We start from the raw sequence: 22,309 nt of genomic DNA on the forward strand, positions 1-22,309 counted from the left end.
CTACTTGTGCTTCCAAAAACCCTTAAACCCAGTTTTGCCATGAGAGTCCACCATATCTACCTATGGATTGAGTAAGATCCTTCAAGTAAGTTGTCATCGGTGCAAGCAATAAAAATTGCTCTCTAAATATGTATGATTGATTGGTGTGGAGGAAATAAGCTTTATACGATCTTGTGATGTGGAAGAAATAAAAGCAACGGACTGCATAATAAAGGTCCATATCACAAGTGGCAATATAAAGTGACGTTCTTTCGCATTAAGATTTTGTGCATCCAACCCTGAAAGCGCATGACAACCTCTGCTTCCCTCTGCGAAGGGCCTATCTTTTACTTTTATCTTCTACCTTATGCAAGAGTCATGGTGATTTTCACCTTTCCTTTTTACATTTTATCCTTTGGCAAGCACAGTGTGTTGGAAAGATCCTGATATATATATCCAATTGGATGTAAGTTAGCATGAACTATTATTGTTGACATTACCCTTGAGGTAAAAGGTTGGGAGGCGAAACTATAAGCCCCTATCTTTCTCTGTGTCCGATTAAAACTCCGTAACCACAAGTATTGCGTGAGTGTTAGCAATTGTGAAAGACTAAATGATAGTTGAGTATGTGGACTTGCTAAAAAGCTCTGACATAGACTCTTTCTGATGTTATGATAAATTGCAATTGCTACAATGACTGAGATTATAGTTTGTTAGTTCTCAATAAAGTTTCTGATTCATACTTTGCATTGTGAATAGATTATTACTTGAGCATAAGAAATCATATGACAATATCCATATATGTTGCTGTTATAAGATTAACCATGATGCCCTCATGTCCGTATTTTATTTTATCGACACCTCTACCTCTAAACATGTGGGCATATTTATCATTATCGGCTTCCGCTTGAGGACAAGCGAGGTCTAAGCTTGGGGGAGTTGATACGTCCATTTTGCATCATGCTTTTATATCGATATTTATTGCATTATGGGCTGTTATCACACATTATGTCACAATACTTATGCCTATTCTCTCTTATTTCACAAGGTTTACATAAGGAGGGAGAATGCCGACAGCTGGAATTCTGGGCTGGAAAAGGAGCAAATATTAGAGACCTATTATGCACAACTCCAAAAGTCCTGAAACTCCACGGAAGTTGTTTCTGGAAATAATAAAAAATACTGAGCGGAAGAAATACCAGAGGGGGCCCACACCCTGGCCACGAGGGTGGGGGCGCGCCCTACCCCCTGGGCGCGCCCCCTGCCTCGTGGGCCCCCTGTTGGCCCTCGGTGCCCATCTTCTGCTATATGAAGTCTTTCGTCCGAGAAAAAATCACAAGCAAGCTTTCGGGACGAGACTCCGCCGCCACGAGGCGAAACCTTGGCGGAACCAATCTAGGGCTCCGACAGAGCTGTTCTGCCGGGGACACTTCCCTCTGGGAGGGGGAAATCATCGCCATCGTCATCACCAACGCTCCTCTCATCGGGAGGGGGCCAATCTCCATCAACATCTTCACCAGCACCATCTCCTCTCAAACCCTAGTTCATCTCTTGTATCCTGTTCTTGTCTCTAAGTCTGGGGTTGGTACCTGTAGGTTGCTAGTAGTGTTGATTACTCCTTGTAGTTGATGCTAGTTGGTTTATTTGGTGGAAGATCATATGTTCAGATCCTTTATGCATATTAATACTCCTCTGATTATGAACATGAATATGCTTTGTGAGTAGTTGCGTTTGTTCCTGAGGACATGGGAGAAGTCTTACTATTAGTGGTCATGTGAATTTGGTATTCGTTCGATATTTTGATAAGATGTATGTTGTCTTTCCTCTAGTGGTGTTATGTGAACGTCGACTACCACTACAAGAAACCTGTTAATACATGACGATTCTAATCCGTCACAGGCGAGGCAAAATCCGTCATGGGTGCCCATCCTTGACGGATTTGAAATCCGTCATGTATATCGCATAATTTGACAAGGTGCTATCCATGACGGTCCTTGGCCGTCAAGGATCTACTACTGGCCCGCCCAGGGCCCAAACCTTTGTAACGGAGCAAACCGTCATGGACAGATGCCACGTAGACTTTTCAATTGACCAACTGGAATGACATGGCAGCCTACGTGGACACTAGATTTCGTCACAGAAATCGTGATGGATATCCTACATGGGGTAGCCCATTAGTTCGTCCCATTAGCCTATTTCATTCAGCCCATTTTTCACCAACTATATTTTTAAGCATAATGTATTACACACATCTTAATGCCAACTTTGGCAGACATTATTTCAAAACTGTCTCACATGCACATATGAATCAAAATGCAGTCACCCACAAGTATCTACAACATAGCAGCTTACAAAATCCTCCATGAAATGATAGTTTACAACATATATTACTTGGGAAAGTTAAAAAACAGTACAATCCAGTTCACACAAACAGAACATTTAAACTATTGAAGTTGCTATTCAAATTCTTGCAGTCGGCCCTCTTGATGGAAGTTACCATGTCAGTGCAAATTGTGATGGGCAGCACCAAGTAGCCCGGTACGCAATCATACCTAGCATATTTACAACACCATTAGATATTTGTAGATATGAATAGATTGTAAAAATAAGAGAATTGAAACAAATATAAAAAATGAATAACTCATGCTGTCCAAAATTCTTAAATCTTGCACTGCTACAAGTGAGAATAACATAGTATCTACTACATACATGTTTCATGTAGATCTGTATTAATTAAAACAACCAAGTTATGGGTAAAAAATGAAATGTCAAGTTGTGCATATCATCCGAACAAGAAAAACAAAAACACTGGTCAAAGGGGGACAGTACATACTGCAGTGCAAAAGATTCATTGAATTATCATATGTCCAGTCATATCCTTGATGATAAGTTATTAATATAGAAGAAGGGATAGTTATGCGTTGTGAAAACAAACAACTACATACTTCTACAGTTGTGTCCAGTAGTATATTATTTTTCCATCCTTGTAAGTAGGCATGAATCGACTTGTCAATATTTGGCGGAACAACACCTTTGGGTACCACCAATTTGCAAAAAATAGGTTACCCAACCCCGGAACCTTCCCTATTATATAGAGCATTACAAAATTGGATATACCCTAAAGAACAATATCCACATATTGTTGACACTTGAAAGTTGAAACTTAGACCAAAAAAGATATATAGTGAAAATAAAACCAGAAGGCTATGAAGGAGACAGTAATAGACCTATCTAAGAATGTGGACATTTTGCCCAAGGATGCATTTCACTTGCAACCATAAGAGATCATCAACATACAGCTGAAGAATTACTATTTGACAAGAATTAGCATTTGACAGGAACAATAATAAATAAATTAACAAGTGGTGATGCAAAATTACGACCAACAGTTTCTGAGGTAAAACGATGGCAGTGCAGCCTGGAGGATCGACATCATAAGCTTCGCTTACATGTAGCTAGGGCCACATCAATCTCAGCACCAACATCCGAAGATCCGCAGTCCCATCAAAATGTCCAACCTTAGGCTCCAATCTGGGTGTTGAGAAAATTGCATACAAAATTTGGGTGTCCATGAGACAGACCTAGTCAACGCATCCGACAAAACTTAGCACACTGTTAAAACAACTTTTGACAGAGAATTGACACATACAAGAATTTCATTGGAGCCCAAAGTGCAATGACAACACCAATATTATTATTTGCTGCAAACCAAGATCAAATAAGAACACTAAACTTTTCAAACCTGCAGATTGTTACACTATTTCATTATCTATGTGTGCCTCTAAATCTCTAAAGCTACAGATTGTTACACCATTTTATTATTTCATTTTAGAGCCTCAATCATGTAGAATGGAACAGCTTATTCAGTGGTAAATCTTGTGCCCCTCCCTCTAGCTCAGGGAGTAGCTTATTCAATGGTAAAACTGTGTGCCTCTCCCTCTGCCTCTCAACTTTTGTAGATGGAAGAAAGTTACTTCTAAATCTTGCCGTGGTATGTTCAATCATAGAAGTTTCACAACACCATATACCAACATATATTGTGAAAATGTGCCTTGACTGTCACATGCACACACCAAGAAACATCCAATATTAATTCAGATAGGAACATGTACGAACATATGCAGGATTTTCTTATCAAGAATACCAATGAGTCCTTAAGCTAGGCATGGTCAGAACTAACAAGTACTAACTCCGTCTCAAAATATAAGACATTTTTGTAGGCTAGTTTAGCCTATAAAAATGACTTATATTTCAAGATGGAGGTAGTATGACTCAACTAGCATTGATATTTGATCCTAACAACAACAAAGATGAGTAGATCCACTGGCGGAGCTTCGTGAGGGCAAAACAAGGCCATGGCCCACCCAGCTCCAGAGACAAATAAAACTCTTTTGTACATGTAACAGCTTAATCCAATAGCATGTCTCCCTCGCATCCAGCTATGAGCTCTCTGCCCCGATTCAGCACTGAGCAAGCCACTCAGAGATGGAGCGGTCCAATAGCCAGGCAGACGGGCGCCGCATGTAGCAACCCCTACGGTGACCCATCCCTATGCCACGACGGGCATGGCCATATGGCGGCTGCCAGCGGCTAGCCACTGATGAACTACCCAGGCGACGAGCACAAGACCATAGAACCAGCAGGCAGCTAGCGCACAAGAAATTTCATTTATTTGTCCAAATTTTACTTGACAACATCATCCTGTTACCAGTTTCCCTATACAGGCAACCTGAAATTTCACTAACTCATGCCTACTTAACTGTATGGTTTAGAGGAAAAAAATTGGCCCGCCCAACTTATTTGTTGTAGCTCCGCCACTGAGTACATCTAATTTAGACAAGTTCTGCACATCGTTAATTATTAGTTTGCAACTACGCCAGGGAGTAAAGACAATATAAAAATATAGAGATATACCAGACTAATAACAATAGAAAGGAGAAGAACACTAATATGCTTTATTCATTACTGGCATGGCCTAATTAGGAACTAAACGTGAACCACCACACAGCTTGTCTAACTAGTAGTTATTTAACACAAATTCTACACTGCTAATGCTCGCACGGTGAGAGAAGAAAAAGGAAATATCTAGCAGTGCTAGTCTGTCGGTGGCTGTAACTTGGCTGTAGCTTGCGAGTATCAGGAAACGAAGTGAACACATTTTCTGCATCAGGTTCAGTCCAAGAAAATTGGTGAGCCCCTGGAGAACTATGCTAGAGAAGAGCAGCTGGCAATTGGAAGAAAAGAAAAACAGAACGAGAGAGTCAACCTTATTGTTCTGTGGGGAATCATGATGGTCGGCTCGGATGACCTCGCCGTTCAAGCTCGTCGGGTTTGAGCGTGGGGTCCCGGTCGTCGCCGTCCATGGAATTGGAGAGGCAGAGAGCTCCTACTGATCTGAATCGAAGCAAGAAATTTTGATTGGGGATGGGAGAGAAAGTAATAAAGGAGAGCAGACGAGGGGGGAGCAGGGACGAACCTTGTGCGGGGCGTCGTCGCCGTTGACGAGGTCGCGCTCGGGCCTCCAGCAGGTTACGGTCCTCGTCCGGCGCTTGCTGCTCCGAATCTCCGGATGGCGAATTAGCTGCGGGCTCTGGGAAACGGAGGAGGGAGGCCCCTGCTGCAGATCCATGGCCAACGTGAGTAGCAGAAGCACGCGGCAACGGCTAGGGATGGCCGCCGCTTCCATCGGGCCACTGCAGCCGCCGTCACCATGGATCTCGGGCCGTCGTCATCGCTTGGAGGCGGGGAGGTGGAGGCGGAGGACAGGGCCGAGGAGTGGTAAGGCGTGGCGGCGGCGGATGGAGATTGAGATTGGGCAGGAGGGTCTTAGGGTTAGTTTTTATATGGGGAAAGATTTAGGGCTTTAGCCGGGCTTCAGGGCGGGCTTCAGTATGCTTGCCGGGCTGTACCAGGACATTCATGATGATTTTCAAATCTGTCATCGGAAATCTGTCATGGATTAACAGGTTTTTTGTGGTGTACATGACACTTCACCATTATTTGGGCCGAGAGGAAGGCATTGGGAAGTAATAAGTAGATGATGGGTTGCTAGAGTGACAGAAGCTTAAACCCTAGTTTATGCGTTGCTTCGTAAGGGGCTGATTTGGATCCATATGTTTCATGCTATGGTTAGGTTTACCTTAATACTTCTTTTGTAGTTGCGAATGCTTGCAATAGGAGTTAATCATAAGTGGGATGCTTGTCCAAGTAAGGACAGCACCCAAGCACCGGTCCACCCACATATCAAATTATCAAAGTACCGAACGCGAATCATATGAACGTGATGAAAACTAGCTTGACGATAATTCTCATGTGTCCTCGGGAGCGCTTTTCTTTATATAAGAGTTTGTCCAGGCTTGTCCTTTGCTACAAAAAGGATTGGGCCACCTTGCTGCACTTTATTTACTTTTGTTACTTGTTGCTCGTTACAAATTATCTTATCACAAAACTATCTGTTACCTATAATTTCAGTGCTTGCAGAGAATACCTTGCTGAGAAACGCTTATCATTTTCTTCTGCTCCTCGTTGGGTTCGACACTCTTACTTATCGAAAGGACTACGATAGATCCCTTATACTTGTGGGTCATCACACATCTACAGTTTCAACCACTTTATAGTGAAAGAGGTTGAAGACTCTGTAGGAGTGCGAATCCTTTCTGTAACCAAGCATAAAACCTTCATGTGCTTTCGCTGCAATTTTTGAAGTGTGATGTGGATCCTTGATCCAGCACCTAGCACCAAATACTCTGAAGTAACTGACGTTTGGCTTCTTACCAGGCAGGAGCTCATAGGAAGTCTTCTTTAGAAGCTTGTGAAGATAAACACGGTTGATGACATGGCATGCAGTGTCAATAGCTTCAGGCCAGAACTTTCTTGGAGTCTTGTATTCATCAAGCATCGTCCGAGCCATCTCAATGAGTGTTCTGTTCTTGCGCTCCATGATGCCATTCTGCTGGGGTTTGTACGGAGCGGAGAACTCATGAGTGATGCCCAATGTATCCAGGTAAAGGTCGAGGCTGGTGTTCTTGAACTCTGTACCGTTGTCACTTCTGATATGCTTGATCTTGACGACATAGTTGTTCATGGCACGGTTGGCGAAGCGTCTGAAGACATCCTGCACTTCAATCTTGTAGAGGATTATATGCACCCATGTATATCTTGAATAATCATCAACAATGACGAAGCCATAGAGGCAAGCAGTAGTAGTGAGAGTAGAGTAGTGAGTAGGGCCAAATAAGTCCATGTGTAGCAGCTTGAAGGGTTGAGATGTCGTCATGATTGTCTTCGAGGGATGCTTGGCCCTCGTCATCTTCCCAGCTTCGCAGGCACCGCACAAATGATCCTTCTTGAACTTGACGCCCTCGATGCCTATGACGTGCTTCTTCTTTGCGACAGTGTGCAAGTTCCTCATGCCAGCATGCCATAGCCTCCGATGCCAGAGCCAGCACTCTGAAGCTTTTGCAAGAAGACATACGGCAAGCTGTGGTCCTGCTGAGAAATCTACCATGTACAAATCATCTTTCCGATACCCTTCAAAGACTAGAGACCTTTCAGATTCCATTAGAACAAGGCAACGATATTTTCCAAATATCACAATCATGTTCAAATCGCAAAGCATTGAGACAGACATTAAGTTGAAACCAAGGGATTCAACGAGCATCACTTTATCCATGTGCTGATCCTTTGAGATTGACCCAATACCTTGCTTTTACCAGTGTCAGCAAATGTGATGTGACTCTTGTCAGGTGGACGTAAGGTTGAGTCCATGAGAAGACTTCGGTCACCAGTCATGTGATTAGTGCATCCACTGTCCATAATCCATTCTGAAGCATGAGGTGTCATACCCTACAGTATAGTTAGGGGGATAGGCTTCACCAAGAGTATTGTGAAGCATAAACATTTGACGATCAAGAGGATTATCAAAGCTCAGATCAAGGTTAGGACTGATAGGATGATTGGCAAGCGATTCAGGAACAAAATACATAGTAAGACCATTTGGGCATTTAATCTTGCGCCCTACAAGATGTTTCAGGTCCCCAGCTAAAACATCGGACGCCTTTGATTTCCGGCTGGAGACCTTTCCCTGCAAAAGAAAGTTAATTTTTCTTAACCACCCACATTTTCAGGGGTGGCTTAGAAGCAATAAGTCTAAGTGCAGCATTTGAGAACTTCGGCTTTGGAGCCCTAGCAAATAGCCTTGCAGGAGGTGAATAGTACTCATATGAATAAGCAGAATAGTTCTTAGTCTTATGAACATAGCGGTTTGATGACACGCGCTCATATTCATAAGTTTGAGCATGATTTCCTTGCAAAACATTGGCGTTAGGGTGACTCAGGTGAGTCATGTGTCTGTATGAAGCCTTTGGGCCATATGAAGCCTTTGGGCCATATGAAGCCTTTGGTCTGGGGTTTGTCTTCTTCCCTTGTGGTGTCATGACGACATTCGCAGGAAGATTCTCAAGACACTTTTTGGGCACCCAGATCTTCTTCATAGGTGGTCCATTCCTGCAGTTAGTGCCAATATACCTGGCAAACACTTCACCATTCTGATTCTTAAACAATTTATAGTTTGCATCAAAGGATTCATCAATGATAATAGGGTTAGCACAAGTGAAGCCAGATAGGGTGGATGGATCCACTGAAGGTCCCTTTGCAGCAACCCATGTGGTTTTGGGGTACTGCTCAGGCTTCTAGTAGGAACCATCAACATTCATTTTCCTCTCGAACCCAACACCCTCTTTTCTAGGGTTTCGGTTCAGGATCTGCCTTTTGAGGACATCACATAGTGTTTGATGCCCTTTGAGACTTTTATACATCCCTATCTCAAGCAATGTCTTCAACCTAGCATTTTCATCAGCAATAGTAGTGGCATCCTCAGCAGAGGGGTTAGTGACCACATCAACAGTTGAAGATATTGTAACAGTAGCAGCAGTAGAACATTCAGCAACAGAAGTAGCGTTATCACGCTCAAGGCATTTTAGACATGGTGGTTCAAATCCTTCCTGAGCGGGACTGATCTGTTGAGCGCGAAGTGACTCGTTTTCTTTTTGAAGATCTTCATGAACTGCTCTCAATTTCTCAAGTTCTTGCTTCCTTTGAAGATAATCATAGGAAAGCTTTTCATGAGTTGTTGAGAGCGTTTCATGACGACTTCCAAGTTCCTCATACTTAACATGAAGATTTTTTATGTCTTCAATAAAGGATTGAGATCGGGTCATTTCCGCGTCCAATAGGTCATCGCTTTTGTCTAACAGTTTTTGAATGTGTTCCATAGCTTTCTGTTGTTCAGTTGCAATTTTAGCAAGTGTGTTGTAGCTTGGTTTGGATTCACAATCAGAGTCATCTTCACTTGATGTTTGAAAGTAAGCATCGCGTGGGATTACCTTGGCACCACGTGCCATGAAGCAGTAGGTGGGAGCGGAGTCATCCTTGTCATTAGCATCAGCGTTGGTGATGGAGCCATTGTCTTCAGTGTTGAAGATGGACTTGGCAACGTAGGCTGTAGCTAGAGCCAGACTTGCAACGCCAGAGTCGGACTCCTCCTCAGACTCCACCTCTGCCTCCTCAGAAGCAGACTCCTCCTCTGAATCCATCTCCTTGCCAACAAAAGCACGAGCCTTGCCAGATGAGCTCTTCTTGTGTGATGAAGACTTTGATGAAGACTTGGAAGAAGATTTTGAGGATTTCTTGTTCTTCTTGTCATCTGAATCATATTCCTGGCTCTTCTTCTTCTTCTTCTTCTTCTTCTTGTTTTCATTGTCCCACCGCGGACACTCAGAGATGTAGTGACCAGGTTTCTTGCACTTGTGGCATGTCCTCTTCTTGTGGTCATGAGTAGAAGCTTCATCATTTCTTGAGCTGGATCGTGAAGACTTTCTGAAGCCTTTCTTCTTTGTGAATTTCTGGAACTTCTTCACAAGCATAGCAAGCTCCTTTCCAATGTCTTCAGGATCACCAGAACTGCAGTCAGATTCTTCTTCAAATGAGGAAGCGGCTTTTGCCTTCAAAGAGCGAGTACGTCCATAGTTGGGACCATAGATGTCTCTTTTCTCAGATAGCTGAAACTCATGTGTGTTGAGCCTCTCAAGTATGTCAAACGGATCGAGTGTCTTGAAGTCAGGGCGTTCTTGAATCATCAGGGCAAGGGTGTCAACCGAGCTGTCAAGTGATCTCAGGAGTGTCTTGACGATTTCATGCTTGGTGATCTCAGTGGCGCCGAGAGCATGAAGCTCATTGGTGATATTAGTGAGGCGATCAAACGTGAGCTGGACATTCTCATTGTCATTTCTCTTGAAGCGGTTGAACAGGTTGCGAAGGACACTGATCCTTTGATCTCTCTGGGTTGAGACGCCTTCGTTGACCTTGGAGAGCCAGTCCCAGACTACATTCGAAGTTTCCAGAGCACTCACACGGCCATACTGTCCTTTGGTCAGATGACCGCAGATGATGTTCTTCTCAGTAGAATCCAGTTGAATGAACTTCTTGACATCAACAGGAGTGACGCCTTCGCCGCCCTTGGGAACGCCATTCTTGACGACATACCAAAGGTCGACATCAATGGCTTCAAGATGCATGCGCATCTTATTCTTCCAGTAGGGGTAATCAGTGCCATCGAAGACAGGGCACGCAGCAGAGACTTTGATTATCCCTGTAGTCGACATAGCTAAAACTCCAGGTGGTTAGACCGAATCACACAGAACAAGGGAGTACCTTGCTCTGATACCAATTGAAAGTGCTAGTTATCGACTAGAGGGGGGTGAATAGGCGATTTTTATGAAAGTCTTCAAAACATGGAAGTTTCAAAGACAAACAATAAAATGAACCTATTAACATGCAACGGAAGGTAGACTACACTAGGCAAGCCATAGTCAAGTATTCAATGAAGTGAAAGCACGAAGACTATTAGCAGCTAGGCAGTATGGACCAGAATGGAAGATAGTATGAAGCCAATTAGAACAAGTAGTTACACAGCTAAGTCAAACAGATAGTGCAAGCAGGCAATGACTTTACGACGACAAACTGTAAGTAAAGAGAGGGAGAAGATAGAACCGGTCTCTTGGTGAGGACAAGGATTTGTTGGACCAGTTCCAGTTGCTGTGACAACTGTACGTCTGGTTAGGGAGGCTGAGATTCAACTCAGAAGACCGCGTCTTCACCTTATTCCCCTTGAGCTAAGGACACCCAGTCCTCGCTCAATCACTCTGGTAAGTCTTCATGGTAGACTTCCGAACCTTCACAGACTTCGTTCACTGGCAATCCACAATGACTCTTGGATGCTCAGAACGCGACGCCTAACCGGCTGGAGGATTCACAGTCCAAGTGTAACTAGTCTTCAGGTCACGCGGACAGAAAGACTTCAGTGATGCCTAACACTCGTTGGCTCTGGGTGTTTTGGGCTTTGTCCTCGCAAGGATATCTCTCTCTCAAAAGCTTCGGAGGTGGGTTGCTCTCAAACGACAATAGTCGTGCACTAACTCTGAGCAGCCACCAATTTATGGTGTAGGGGGTGGGCTATTTATAGCCACTAGGCAACCCGACCTGATTTGTCCGAAATGACCCTAGGTCACTAAGGAACTGACACGTGTTCCAACGGTCAGATTTCAAACACACGCGGCAGCTTGACTTGGGCTACAAGTAAAGCTAACTCATCCAGCTCTGGATAAGATTTGCTCTCATTGTCTTCGCTCGAAGACATAGGATTTGGTTGAGCATCACTTCAGTCACTCTGACTTTGTTCACTTGGACCCCACTTAACAGTACGGTGGTTCCTATGACTCAACAAAGAAGAAAAGGAAACTACGAAACAACTATGTCTTCGCACTCCATAGTCTTCACGTGAATGTCTTCTCGAGTCATAAGCTTCGATGTGATTGTCTTCACATAACACCATTGTCTTCAATGTCTTCATACATTTTTAGGGGTCATCTCCGGTAGGTAAACCGAATTAATGAGGGACTACTACCTGTGTTATCCTGCAATTCACACAAACACATTAGTCCCTCAACCAGGTTTGTCGTCAATACTCCAAACCAACTAGGGGTGGCACTAGATGCACTTACACCTACGGGTCCATAGCTAGTAGCTAGATGGCTTCTTCTCTCTCTTTGATTCTCAATATCATGTTCTCCTTGATGTTCTTGGAGATCTATTCGATGTAATACTTCTTTGCGGCGTGTTTCCGAGATCCGATGAATTGTGGATTTATGACCAGCTTATCTACGAATATTATTTGAATCTCCTCTGAATTCTTTTATGCATGATTTGATATCTTTGTAATTCACTTCGAACTATCGGTTTGGTTTGGCCAACTAGATTGGTTTTTCTTGCAATGGGAGAAGTGCTTAGATTTGGGTTCAATGTTGCGGTGTCCTTTCCCAGTGACAATAGGGGCAACAAGGCACGTATTTTATTGTTGCCATCGAGGATAAAAAGATGGGGTTTTCATCATATCGCTTGAGTTAATTTCGCTACATCATGTCATCTTACTTAATGCGTTACTCTGTTCTTCATGAACTTAATACTCTAGATGCAGGCAGGAGCTGGTCGATGTGTGGAGTAATAGTAGTAGATGCAGAATCGTTTCGGTCTACTTCACACGGACGTGATGCCTATATTCATGATCATTGCCTTAGATATCGTTATAACTTTACATTTTTCTATCAATTGCTCGGCAGTAATTTGTTCACCCACTGTATTATTTTCTATCTTGAGAGAAGCCTCTAGTGAAACCTAGGGCCCCCGGGTCTATTTTCCATCATACAAGTTTCTATTTTTCATCATATAAGTTTCCGATCTACAATATTAGTTTCCGTTCTATAAACCAAAAATACCAAAAATATTTACTTTACCGTTTATCTATCTCTATTAGATCTCACTTTTGCGAGTGACCGTGAAGGATTGACAACCCCTTTATCGCGTTGGGTGCAAGTTATTTGATTGTTTGTGCATGTATTTCGTGACTTGTGCATTGTCTCCTACTGTATTGATACCTTGGTTCTCTAACTGAGGGAAATACTTATCTCTATTTTGCTGCATCACCCTTTCCTCTTCAAGGGAAAAACCAACGCAAGCTCAAGAAGTAGCATCCGTCCGTATGCCACCATTAAGCAGGCTCGCCGGCCGAGAAACCCACTCCGGCGTCCCGCATTGATGCACCCGGACGCCTGGCCTCACCGGAATATGCTATTTAAGGACGGCCAAACCTGGCTGTCTCCACAGCACAACACATCTGTCCCACATCCTCATCCTTTCCTTCACATCCGCCATGATCGCCACCGTCCACGACGCTCCCGCTCCGACTGCGGGGGATGTCAGCCCGTCGGCTGCTATTCTTTCTAGTCTAACCGCCCGCGATGCTCCTGTTGTTCGCAACGCTACCGCTACGACTGGGGGGGATGTTAGAGTCATATTTGGTATTTAGAGATTGTCCGGGATTAGATAGGAATTGTTTCCATCTTATCTCTAGGAAGCGTCTTGCCCTGCAAGTCTTCTACTCAATATATACTCACCCTCGAGACTCAATAATACATCCAACGCATTACGCCAATCGATTCCACCAGTCCCTCTATGTCCCTTCTAACACTACCCCTATGAGCATCTTCGAGAGACTGAGCCGACATATGGGTTGTAAGAGCATTTACAACCGGAGGTTGCAAATTTGGACCCTCAAACCCCCGCGGACGCGTCCGGACGCGCCTGCGGACAGTGACCGGGCGTGCCTCAATTTTTACAGTTTACAACCACGTATCATATTTTCAAAACATCTATTACAAGCAGGGCCATGAATGTCGATCATCATGTCCGTCTTGGGCCGGCTGGGCATCGAAAATTGCTCATACTTAACATTTTCACACCTGTATTAGTCCCACCTCGCCGACTGATGAGCTAGTTGAACAGTTTAAATATCCGGGTCGTCCAGAAGGGACAAGCTTCTAACATCATTGCATCCTTTGTGAAGGATACGAACTCTTACTATGAATCTTCTATGTGATAAACATAGAAAATTGGTGTCGGCTTGTCTTTTTTTATTCACGTCCATGCATGAAAACAAACTAAAAATCTACTGTCATTGTAGTAGAGGTATCAACGTATATGATCAAGACAAACTTGACACTCGATGAACAATCATCAGTCAATGAAATGCAATCTAGTGTCAAATATATCTCGATCACACATGCCAGAATTGATAGACCTACACAACAACAACCAAGCTTGCCGCCATCCGCTGGCGTAGCTATTTAAGCCGGGCGGCGTCCGCCTCGGCCGACGATGTGGGACTGAAATTTGGTTGCACCGATGAAAGATGGAGGAGCTTCTGTCGTTGCAGGTGGGACCGCTACGACCTGCAGCGGGGTCGGCAGGCGTGCCCGGGCGCCCCCATATCCGCCCCATATTTGGGCTGGATATGGGGGGTGCCGGTCAGCCCGAGCGTTTGAGGGGCCCGTCTGGGTCCAAATTTCGTGACCGGGCAGTGACGGGGCGGCCTGCCCGGGCGTTTGAGACGGATTTGAAGGGTTCGGTTATAGATGCTCTAATGTAGATGTATTAGAGTTCGGGGTTGTAAATTAGACTAGGGCAAGAGTTGGGATTTGAAATGTGCATTTCTCTCGAATATAAATATTTTCGTTCGGTTTGCATGTAATTCGTCTGGTTTGTATGAAGTGGGAGTGGGTAAAAAAAGAGCACAACACTGTTCTGACGAGGGCGCTCGCCCATTTTCACTGTCCTCACTCACGCTCGCGGGGGACGCCTCGCTTGGTCTCATCTTCCTCGCCGCTCTTTCTTCTTCTCGATTCAAAACTCCAAGCCCCTTCTCCCCTCCCCTCCTCTCACCACCCCCCAAAACCCTACCACATCCTCCTCCACCGACGCCAGCCATGGCGTCGCGTCGCCCCCGTGACGGTAAGCGCCTCTCCCCACAGCCCATCCGTAACCCTAGCCCCAACCCCAGCCCGAACCCTAACCCCGCCCCCTCCCGCCCCAGTCCGCGACCCGGTGCTGGACATGGTTTTCCAGGCGGCCTCCGACGACAACCTCCCCCTCTTCAAGGGTACGCTGCCCCCTCCCCTCCCCTCCCCCGCCCCAGATTCCGACCCTCATCCCGCATCGGTGCTCGCGCGCTAACATTTTGGAGGCCCAATCCGTTGCAGCGCTGGTCATGGTGCTGGACATGGGCAGGGGCTGCCCCAAGGAGGCGATTGAGGGGTTGAGGGTGGAGGAGGCTGGGAAGCTCCAAGGTTTCAGCGCGCTGCACATCGCCGCCACTAGAGGGAGCCTGCGGGTGTGCAGGTACCTCGTCGAGGAGCTGCTGATAGATGTGGATCTGGTCGACAAGGAAGGTCCATCTATCTTCAGAACCCTAGTCTATCGGTTTAGGACCCCGCGCACACATTCAGTGTAGGTTTTGTCAAATTGTATGAAGTGCCATTTTACATGCTGGATTTATTGTTCACAAAGGTTGCTTCATCTGTACTCTGTAGGTTAGGCCTCACGACATCTGACTGTTTTGTGCTTTCTCTGGGTTTGGCATAGTGGTGCATTACGATAATCCAGCTTTTTTGAACCAGCTTTTGCCGCGGCTCCAAGCTCAGCACAGCACAGTCCAGCAACCATAAGCAGAGCCTAAGATTATCTACGTCAGTATGAACCGATGTGTCATAAGCACCAATGTTTATCTCACAAAAATAAAATTATGATTTATCATATTCTGTTGTGCTAACTCATGGTCATGCAGCTTTATATGAAATAAGTCGGTCTTTTTAAGGGAAGAAATAAGTCGGGCTTGATTATGATACCGAATGTGAATACCCTACATAAGCACCGTTCATATAAATAATTAAATAGGCTACTCTTTGAGGGCAAATTAGTTTTTATTTTAGGACAGTTTGGTTGTTTAGTTATTGCACATATGTATGCACTCCAACTCTGAGGATGCATTTGATTCTTTTATTCGGCTAGTCTATTATGTCTAATTTTCATGTCTCAGTTCCATTTAACCAATACTCTCTCGAGCATTAAGAAAATCCTGCTTCATATCATATCTAATTCGATGGGTCTACTTTGTGTGTCTTGGAGAGCCATATCTAAACTATATGCTCTCAGAGAAGACAGAGCAGTGTTAGGAAACTTCTGTGGTGGCATGCTTTTGGAGATAAGACATGCTTTCATACAAAAAAGATCTCATTTCTTGCTATGCCGAGAAGTGCTTTGATATAGTTTCATTTTTGTGTGTTTGTCTGTTTTATAGGTAGAACACCTCTGTTGTTTGCAACATACCACAATGGGGGTACTGCCGAGTATCTTCTCGATCATGGTGCTGATCAAGACAAAGCCAATAATGATGGGATTTCCCTGTTACATTATGCCGCTGAATCAGGTCCACCTCTATAAACACATATCTCTGTTCTGCATCTCTGCATTACAAATTGTTTTGTGTTATCTTATTTGGAGCTATTTGCGTTTGTTTCATATATTAATTTACTAATATTGTTCTGTGCTAATAAATTATCTTCAAACCCGATGGTTAAGTTCTTGTAATATGTCTCTCTGTTCCGATGTACATGTTGTTTTAGACTCATTAGGCTGTTTGAGAATGCGCGGCATATTATGTTTCCAAGTATATGTTTGGTGGTATTTCCTGATATACTCTTATAGTTGTATTAATAATAATCCTGTACACGCTTCAGTAATGGATATATTTATTTTTAGCCATTAGCCGAAGTTCTACTGTGTGCACGCATGTATTGCATCAAACCAGGGCTCTTTGTGTAGCATAATTACATATTTTAAAAACTTCAACATGGATATAGTGGCTTAGCTGTTGTGCATGTGCAATATCCTAAAATGTCACCTAATTGGGAAGTCAAAGAACCTAATACATGTCACTATCATTCCAGTCTTACATGGGTGCGGAGTGGCAATAATCTGGTAACTGACTTAATAACCTGGTTACCAAGTAGCTATAACATATCGATAACCTGACAAGCAAGTGGCTCTAACCTGGTAATTAGTAACGAAAGGAAGTTATCGAAACATATCTACGTGGGATCTAGATTTGACGGTATCATCACAGCAAAGCCAACAATGAGCACAGATCGTCAATCAGACACAGGATTTGAGAGATAGAAGTACTTGAAAATTCAAAACAAAAGGAGTCTTGCTGATTTCATGTTTGCGTGCATTGGTCTTTTGGTATTGTGCATGTGGCAGCGAGTAACCATGCTGTAGATCATGGTCTTATCTTATTGAATATCCCCCTTGATGGGAATTAGGCCCCATCCCTGAATACTCCTATTAAAAGTTAACTTAACTATGAAATTTTTGGCTTTGATTCCTTCCAATCCAAACAAGTCCTCATTGGGATTTTTTGTAGCACATGATCAAGGCAAACACAGGTCCAGGATACACCAGAAACAAAAGAAATTGTCACAAAAAAACCCTACCATCATACCTTATAAGCTCATGGATTCTTTTTAGTAGAGATTGCCAGAAAACCAGAGAGATCTGTAAGGACTTGAATATCACCAAAGAACTAGGTATGGACAGGGGTGCGTGGAAGCTAGCTATCCATGAGCCAGAACCATGAGTTGGTTGCGAGATTTTATGGGTTTCAGCTCTAGCCTACCCCAACTTGTTTGGGACTAAAACACCTCTCCCCTTTGTAATAAGTTCCGTGTTTTCTCCCAGGCAATTGTGAAATGCTAGAGCTTTTCCTTGCAAAAGGAGCTTATGTTGACCCGGTAGCTGCTCATGGAACACCACTTCATGGTGCTGCTGGTGAAGGGCAATATGGTGCTGTGAAGATTTTATTGGACCACAATGCAGATGTAAGTTTAAGTACATACCGTTTCTGCCTCAAGTTACCCTATATGTTTTGAACTTTAATTACTTGTGTTTTGCAATTTTTTCCCTTGTCTGTCTTGTCATGTTCTATTTAATTGATTGTGTATGGTTGCTTGATGCTGCTATGGTGTTTATGCTGCATAGTTGAACTCTTGAAATCCTAAGTCCATTTTTCTTCTCTTCTGCATGCCCCTAGTTGTGTAGTAGTTGTAATGCTACATCTCATCATAGTGTCTTGGTAACAAGTATGCTTCATCCACTTCCCTTTCAAATTCATAGCACTATACTATCAAATGTACAGTGCATTCGAATATAATTCTATTTTTGGAATGCGGGCACATAATACTGCACATCTTCTCATTTTTGGTCCCTTCAATGCTAATTTCCATGCATAAAACTACTTAATATGATTACTTTCTTTTTACATATTGGTCATAATAGATTAGTCTCTATCATGTATCGCCATTTGTTTTTGAGTGCTACCTGGAATTTTATGAAGTTTACTTGACCAATATGGTACTCCCTCTGTAAACTAATATAAGAGCGTTTAGATCACTATTTTAGTATTCTAAACGCTCTTATATTAGTTTACGGAGGGAGTAGTAAGCTACAAGGTTCCACAACATATTCACACTGTTCTTGACTTCTTGTGTATTTTGTTAATGCCATGGGAGCTGTTTAATTTTCACTGAAGAGGCTTGCTTCGGTACGCCCCCTCTGAAAATATCTTTTCACGCACCCAATTCTACCTGCATCTGCAAATTCTTCTGCGTGGCTATCCCTCACATAATCTTTCCCTGTCGGCTCATCCATCTTCCCATATATGCTGTGGGTGTGACCGTGTGAGGGCGCTGTTGCCTCCCAAATCGTTCTCAATGCTGGCGTCATGCATCATCTTCTTCGTTTTCTAGTTGTGGTTCCATATTCAGGTTTTAGTAACTTGTCTTCTTGATGGCTGCATTGCTTTTGTTGGGGTTTGAGATCCTAATGACTGGCCGGTGATGATTAAAAGATCGGATCTTTCTTGAAACAAAACAGTCTGTATCTGTAAACTAGAATGGCTTATGCTCCATTAATACTGTGGCTGTATAATTCACATCAGATTGATATGAGCGGAAAGGCAGTATGCCATGCAATTCTGCTTGCAGATTCCATGTAAACAATCATAAATAAATGCTATGCGGTGGTAATCGTGGCATTATCTTGATGAAAATAACCTTCTCACTGATTTTACTGTGGGTGAGGGCAGGCCTGGCGCAGTGGTGAAGTCTTCCCCACTTGTGCCAAGAGGTCCTGGGTTCGAACCAGCCTCTCTGCATTGCACTTTGCAGGGGTAAGACTAGGTTCCTATAATCCCTCCCCAGACCCCACCTTGTGTGGGAGCTTCTATGCACTGGGTCTGTCCTTACTGATTTTACTGTGGGTGTACTGAATCAATTTTCTTTGCTGAAAGCTTGCCTCATCAGTTTAGTTCTATGTATTGACCATTGGAGCTGATATCTTAATATTTCTCCAGTACAACAAGATGGTAAATGGTGTGACACCTCTTATGGCTGCTAGAGATGCCAACTCAACGGAATGTATCAAGCTCCTAGTTAAGGTATTGTACATTCATCTGAGCTTTGTCAAGTCCATGAATTTAATTTTGTTGGGTACCCATTTTCTATGTTTATTTTCCATACTGAATTTGTTTTTTTAGTTCCTTTTCTGGCATTTGTTGTTCATACTGGCTGCAGCTGTGGCATGCTGCAATTTGTGACCCCTTGTACTGGACCCTTTCGTATCCATTTTTTTTTCTGAAAAAACTTGTGGAGCATTGCGGCTGGGGAGGACATGTGCGTATGTGCCATGTTGATATTAATAGTTACCTAAACATGGTACCGGTTTATGACAATTTTGGCGGTATTTTTTGTACTTACAAGTTACAATACTGAGCATGGATGTTAGGAGATTATCACGAGTACTCAAAATATTATGCTTGTGCAGTCATAGAAATTTGAGAAAAGATAAGCTTATGTAATCAAATCCTTTTTACTCCATATATTTACAGCAAATATTAAGGTTGTTCGTTCAGATATTATGTATCGCATGCATCCTGCATAGAATTGATTTAATTGATGTTCTGTAGGTTCAGGAGGAGCCCATGCTTAAACGGGAAATCGTGGCATCAGAGCTTATATCACTAGGGAGTATCTCTTTAAAGAAAAAAGATTATGCTGTCGCAGCAAAATTGTACAGTCGGGTATATTAAAGCACCATATATTTCTTGCTTTGTTTAGCTTTCCAGCATTTCAGTTTACGTTGCATGCATTGTAATTTATAGTTTCTTGCATAGCTCTGTCTGAAAATATTTAAGGTTCACAACTTCATATATGATTTCAAAAGAATTTTATCCTTGTTTTGCATTAGTTGCTGAATGCATAGTCCGAAGTAATACTTTTGGGCAAGAATATACCAGAATACCTGGAGCTCCACATGGAGCTGGGTGTCGTTTATCAAAAACTTTTGAGTCATGGGAAGGTTCCTACTGAAATGGTCCAGGGCGTAGACTCTAGCTGGCTTTGTTATTTCTAATAATTTAGGATTTGTTCAGAATAGGGTTCAGCTGACAGTATGCTGTGTCTTTCTTTTTGTTGCTTTGGTCATGTATCCTCTCAATTTCGTGGTGCAAAGTACTCATTCTGTGATAATGGATATGGACCATGAGATATTCTTGGTACTTCTGCTCAGGTATAAACAGGAAAAAATAGTGTCACCTTGATGAGTAATGCAATATGTTTGAGGGTGTGATTAGGATTCTGTGTCTTGACCACTTTTTTGGCAGACAACTATGTTTTTTGTTTTGGAGTTGCTTCCTTGCTTGCGCTAACACAGGTAGGACCTATTTTATTTTTTTGTACCAATTAATAAAGACCAGGTGGGGGGGGGGGGGAGGGGTGGCTTTTGCCTCACAGTCAGAAAAAAAAACCCACAGGGATGACTATAATGAACGAGTGGGATAATGGAAAAGCAAGCTTTTTAATGTAAGTTATTTAGTTCAAAAGTTACTCTGCAGCTATGTGCAGATTTCTTGTTAGGACTAGAATAGAATAAATGAGTGTACTTTAACATTGTGCTATATATTTAGTACATGTATGTTAGGCTGGCTTTTGTAGACTTGCTAATTTGTATTTTATATGCAGGCTAGTATGAATAAAAAATGTGTAGATTTCTTGTTTGAGTGTTGACAGCTTCCTAACTGTTTTTTTTATCCAGTTAACTAATTCAATGTGAGTTAAAAGAAACTTAGTAAGCTGAACTGTCGATTTGTCTTGTGTGATGTAGGCAATGCAGCTTGATCCTGATGATGCAGTCTTGTTCTCAGACAGGAGCCTTTGTTGGCTTCACATGGGCGATGGAAGAAAGGCTTTGCTAGATGCTAATAAATGCAGAAAAATGCGGCCTCACTGGCCAAAAGCTTGTCGCCGGCAGGGTGAAGCTCTGATGCTACTGAAGGTTGCATAGAGGATATGGCTGGCTGTTTTTTCTCTTGGTATTGCAAATTGTTTATGATCGTTCAGTTTTTGTGTTTTATCATCAGGACTATGAGGGCGCAAGTGAACGGTTCTTGGATGGTCTCAAATTGGACCCAGTGGACACTGACATCGAGGATGCATTACGGTAAACCCATCTGCCGCTTTGGTTACACTAATGCCTTTTGACGATGACCTTGCATTGGCGGCTGGCTGGCCGGCCGTGTTTCAGCACATCTCAAGCACAGTGTTAGTTATATATGTTGAACACTTGCCTATGCTGTAAGTACTATGCATGTGCCCTTGTCATGAGACTGTCGAGAACTCGTGAAGATATTGACTATAGCTCCGTTCTATTTTGTGTTTGTTAGGATTTCGGAATGCCACTTTGTACTGTTATTATCAATGCCAACGCCATCTATTGCCATACACCAACCTACCCTGACTTATAGTAGTAACTCCGTAATCTGCCCTTGAGTAGTATTTTGCTGATGTTTAGAAAGAAGCATGCATGTCATATTCATTATCAGCATATACTGTCGTGCAATGTCGCCTAAAGAATTACAAGTGCCAGACATAACTATGCCATTCCAAATAGTATCTGATACTTCTCCTTGCAATAATATTTAGGGAAGCTATGAAGTCCTTGAAGACGTCTAGGAGCACGAAAGCCAGGTGACTATTTGGGTGTTGCAGGGGAATCAGTTGAAGACTTGAAACGGCTCAGGAGTTTCTTCATTTGTGCAAAAACTGGTTATTAGAAAGTAAAGCGAAGTGTCTGATGGGAGTATTACCGTTGCAAGTTTGTATGAGCATGGCTGTTGATCAATGCAGTAATGTTGGTGGAAGCTCTTCAGTTGCCATCTATCTATCCTATGTCAGGTTTGCAGGTCTTGTTTGAAGCTCACTCGCCCGCCGCGCCGTGTGCCGCGTCCACCAATAGATCGCAGCCTTCGCATTTGTCTTGTTACGGTTTT

The 22,309-nt window shown here is 43.2% G+C and overlaps 1 protein-coding gene, 1 long non-coding RNA gene and 1 pseudogene across 6 annotated transcripts; 2 read left to right on the top strand and 1 right to left on the bottom strand.

The window, feature by feature from the left end:
* Positions 1 to 22,309, top strand: part of LOC141027131 (uncharacterized) — a 282,578-nt pseudogene that overhangs the window by 150,549 nt on the left and 109,720 nt on the right.
* LOC109741534 (uncharacterized) lies at positions 2,255 to 5,798 on the bottom strand. Of its 5 annotated transcripts, none has more exons than XR_005757214.3 (4): positions 5,456 to 5,798; positions 5,246 to 5,373; positions 3,429 to 5,140; positions 2,255 to 2,531 (listed from the first exon to the last, which is right to left on the bottom strand). It is a non-coding gene; the product is annotated as an uncharacterized lncRNA (long non-coding RNA). The 5 variants fall into 5 exon arrangements; XR_005757221.3 differs by having other exon boundaries at positions 3,207 to 5,140; XR_002227623.4 differs by having other exon boundaries at positions 3,429 to 3,560; positions 5,456 to 5,795.
* On the top strand, positions 14,730 to 22,180 carry LOC109741529 (uncharacterized). Its single transcript, XM_020300619.4, has 10 exons — positions 14,730 to 14,880; positions 14,963 to 15,028; positions 15,129 to 15,317; positions 16,226 to 16,354; positions 17,665 to 17,804; positions 19,337 to 19,420; positions 19,949 to 20,062; positions 21,145 to 21,315; positions 21,401 to 21,480; positions 21,963 to 22,180. Exons 1-10 carry the CDS (start codon positions 14,856 to 14,858, stop codon positions 22,009 to 22,011), a joined length of 1,047 nt encoding a protein of 348 aa, XP_020156208.3. The 5' UTR covers positions 14,730 to 14,855; the 3' UTR covers positions 22,012 to 22,180.

This window comes from Aegilops tauschii, chromosome 1 (assembly GCF_002575655.3).
Source record: "Aegilops tauschii subsp. strangulata cultivar AL8/78 chromosome 1, Aet v6.0, whole genome shotgun sequence".
In the NCBI taxonomy this organism is placed as follows: Eukaryota; Viridiplantae; Streptophyta; class Magnoliopsida; order Poales; family Poaceae; genus Aegilops; species Aegilops tauschii.

Bases quoted from the DNA above. Each gene is read 5' to 3' on its own strand.
- LOC109741529 (XM_020300619.4), top strand. From the start codon at position 14,856: ATGGCGTCGCGTCGCCCCCGTGACG. The intron at 20,063-21,144 runs GTATATTAAAGC...TGTGTGATGTAG, and splicing joins CAGCAAAATTGTACAGTCGG to GCAATGCAGCTTGATCCTGA. The intron at 21,481-21,962 runs GTAAACCCATCT...AATAATATTTAG, and splicing joins GACATCGAGGATGCATTACG to GGAAGCTATGAAGTCCTTGA.